The sequence below is a fragment of the Opisthorchis viverrini genome (assembly GCF_000715545.1).
Source record: "Opisthorchis viverrini unplaced genomic scaffold opera_v5_50, whole genome shotgun sequence".
Classification (NCBI taxonomy): Eukaryota; Metazoa; Platyhelminthes; class Trematoda; order Opisthorchiida; family Opisthorchiidae; genus Opisthorchis; species Opisthorchis viverrini.
This window is the reverse complement of record NW_008751706.1, coordinates 1,348,630-1,350,439: the sequence shown is the minus strand read 5'-3', so window position 1 is coordinate 1,350,439 and position 1,810 is coordinate 1,348,630. Positions and strand designations below refer to the sequence as shown.

At 48.0% G+C, this 1,810-nt stretch overlaps 1 protein-coding gene across 1 annotated transcript in view; it reads right to left on the bottom strand.

Annotated features, from left to right (window-relative positions):
- Positions 1-532, bottom strand: part of T265_03491 (hypothetical protein) — a gene marked incomplete at both ends in the record, with an annotated part of 9,811 nt that extends 9,279 nt beyond the window's left edge. Inside the window, one exon of the mRNA XM_009167991.1 lies at positions 24-532. Within this exon, the coding sequence (XP_009166255.1) occupies positions 24-532 (509 nt within the window). The remainder of the gene's footprint in view (positions 1-23) is intronic.
- Positions 533-1,810: the final 1,278 nt, after the last annotated feature.

Genomic DNA, 1,810 nt, shown 5'->3' with positions numbered 1-1,810 from the left:
GACGAAGCACAATTGACGCCAACAGTCTGGTTACGACCTTGGTCAAGCTGATCCCCCTGTGGTTACCACACTCACTACGCGCCCCTTTTTTGAAAGCGGGCACTATAACCGATTCTCCCCAGTTGTCTGGGACAGACTCCGTTTCCCAAATGCAAGCAAACAGATCGGACAGGCGCTGACTGAGGACTTCACCCCCGTCTTTGAACAGTGCTGGTGAAAGGTCATCCGGACCAGGAGCTCGGTGGCGCCTGAGAGAACAAATGTATTCATAAACCTCCGAGGCCGTAGGTGGTTCCACGTTCACCGTCCAGGATTCTACTTCACCTGTGGGCTGTAGATGAGTGTCGGCTGGTGGCCACGACAGTTGCTGTTTGAAGTATTCGGCCCACCGGTCGGGACGTTCTTTTTTGTTCGAGATGGTCGTTCCATTCTGACGTTTCATTGTTTCACTCACGGGTGGTTTCCGGGGTCTGGTCGCACGGATCAACTGGAATAATTTCCGGTCATTACCGGCTTTCCGGGCCTCTTCCATTGCTTTGGCTTTCTGTGTCCACCATACTTCACGATCAGATCGCAAGCTCACTTTCGCTTGACGTCTGATGGCTCTTATGTTCGGAAGCGGCTGGGATATTTCTTCGAGATTGAAGTAGTGTCACCGTTCGGTCTGATATCCAATGCTTGGGTGCATCGGGTTGGATCGTCCCACAGGCAAAATTCCCAGCACTATGCAAAGAGGTGGCAATCTCGTCCCAGTATGAGTTCACATCTGATGGTGGAGCGTTTGGAAGGGACTCTAGAAGACGATTCCTGTGAGTTCGTCTGACATCCGGGTCTGCCAGTCTTTCAGTTGCCATGCGATTTGTCCGCTCCTTACGCGGCTCCGAGAAATGGGCAAAGCGACCCCGGAAAAGCGCAGTGACTATGGCTGAATACGTGGCGAGTATTGTCGGGAGATTTTTTAAACAAGTTTCATCCTGTTCGTCAAAACAACCTCTGCATGTATGTCCAGTAAACAAACGTTAGACAATTCACAGGGGAAGACAGGTGACGCTCGCAAGCTACTTCGGCGTACCTGAAACTGCAAGGGCTTGTACGAACGTACGTAATACAATATTTATAAGGTTGCTAAAAACTCATCGTCATCCCAAGACTGGTTTCGTCTTTCTTGTGGCCCATTAGATAGGCCTAGTTCCCGAGTTTCCGAGTTTCCGAGTTTCCTATTGCTGAATAAATTGCACGAGGTTCGCGAACTATTCTCATTTGTAAACTAATTTGGCTGTGCGGGACTCACCTGGAACCCAGCTGAATCTTTCGCTTATGATGCTCCTAATCAACTGCTGCGCCAGGTCACCTCATATTTCAGTTGGGACGATATTCGAGGTATCGCGATACATGTATACACTTCTCTCGCGAGCTCGTTCAACCTAATTCAAGATGAATGAGATGATATAAACAGTGTTTTTTAACCGCCACAGTCAGCTGTAGTGATACTGTTGGGGAAGCGAAACTGGTTTGCTACGAGGGTTTAAGTCCTGACAATCTAAGCTGGAAAAGCGGAATAAAAGCACGTTTCAAGTGTGAGGACGAATCAACCCACCGAAATAATTATTTAAATTCACCGCTTAGAATGGAACGAACGAAGATCGTCATGGAGCTCACCTTGTCTATCCTATACTGATATGTTTTTGGTTGGCGTAACTGAACCTGTAGTATACGGTGTCTGTCATTTTGATTGATTCATAGTAAGTATTGGTGATGTGCAACCTTGCTTACTGGGCTTCGGCTCATGAGCTTTGTTTCTGTTTTCTAT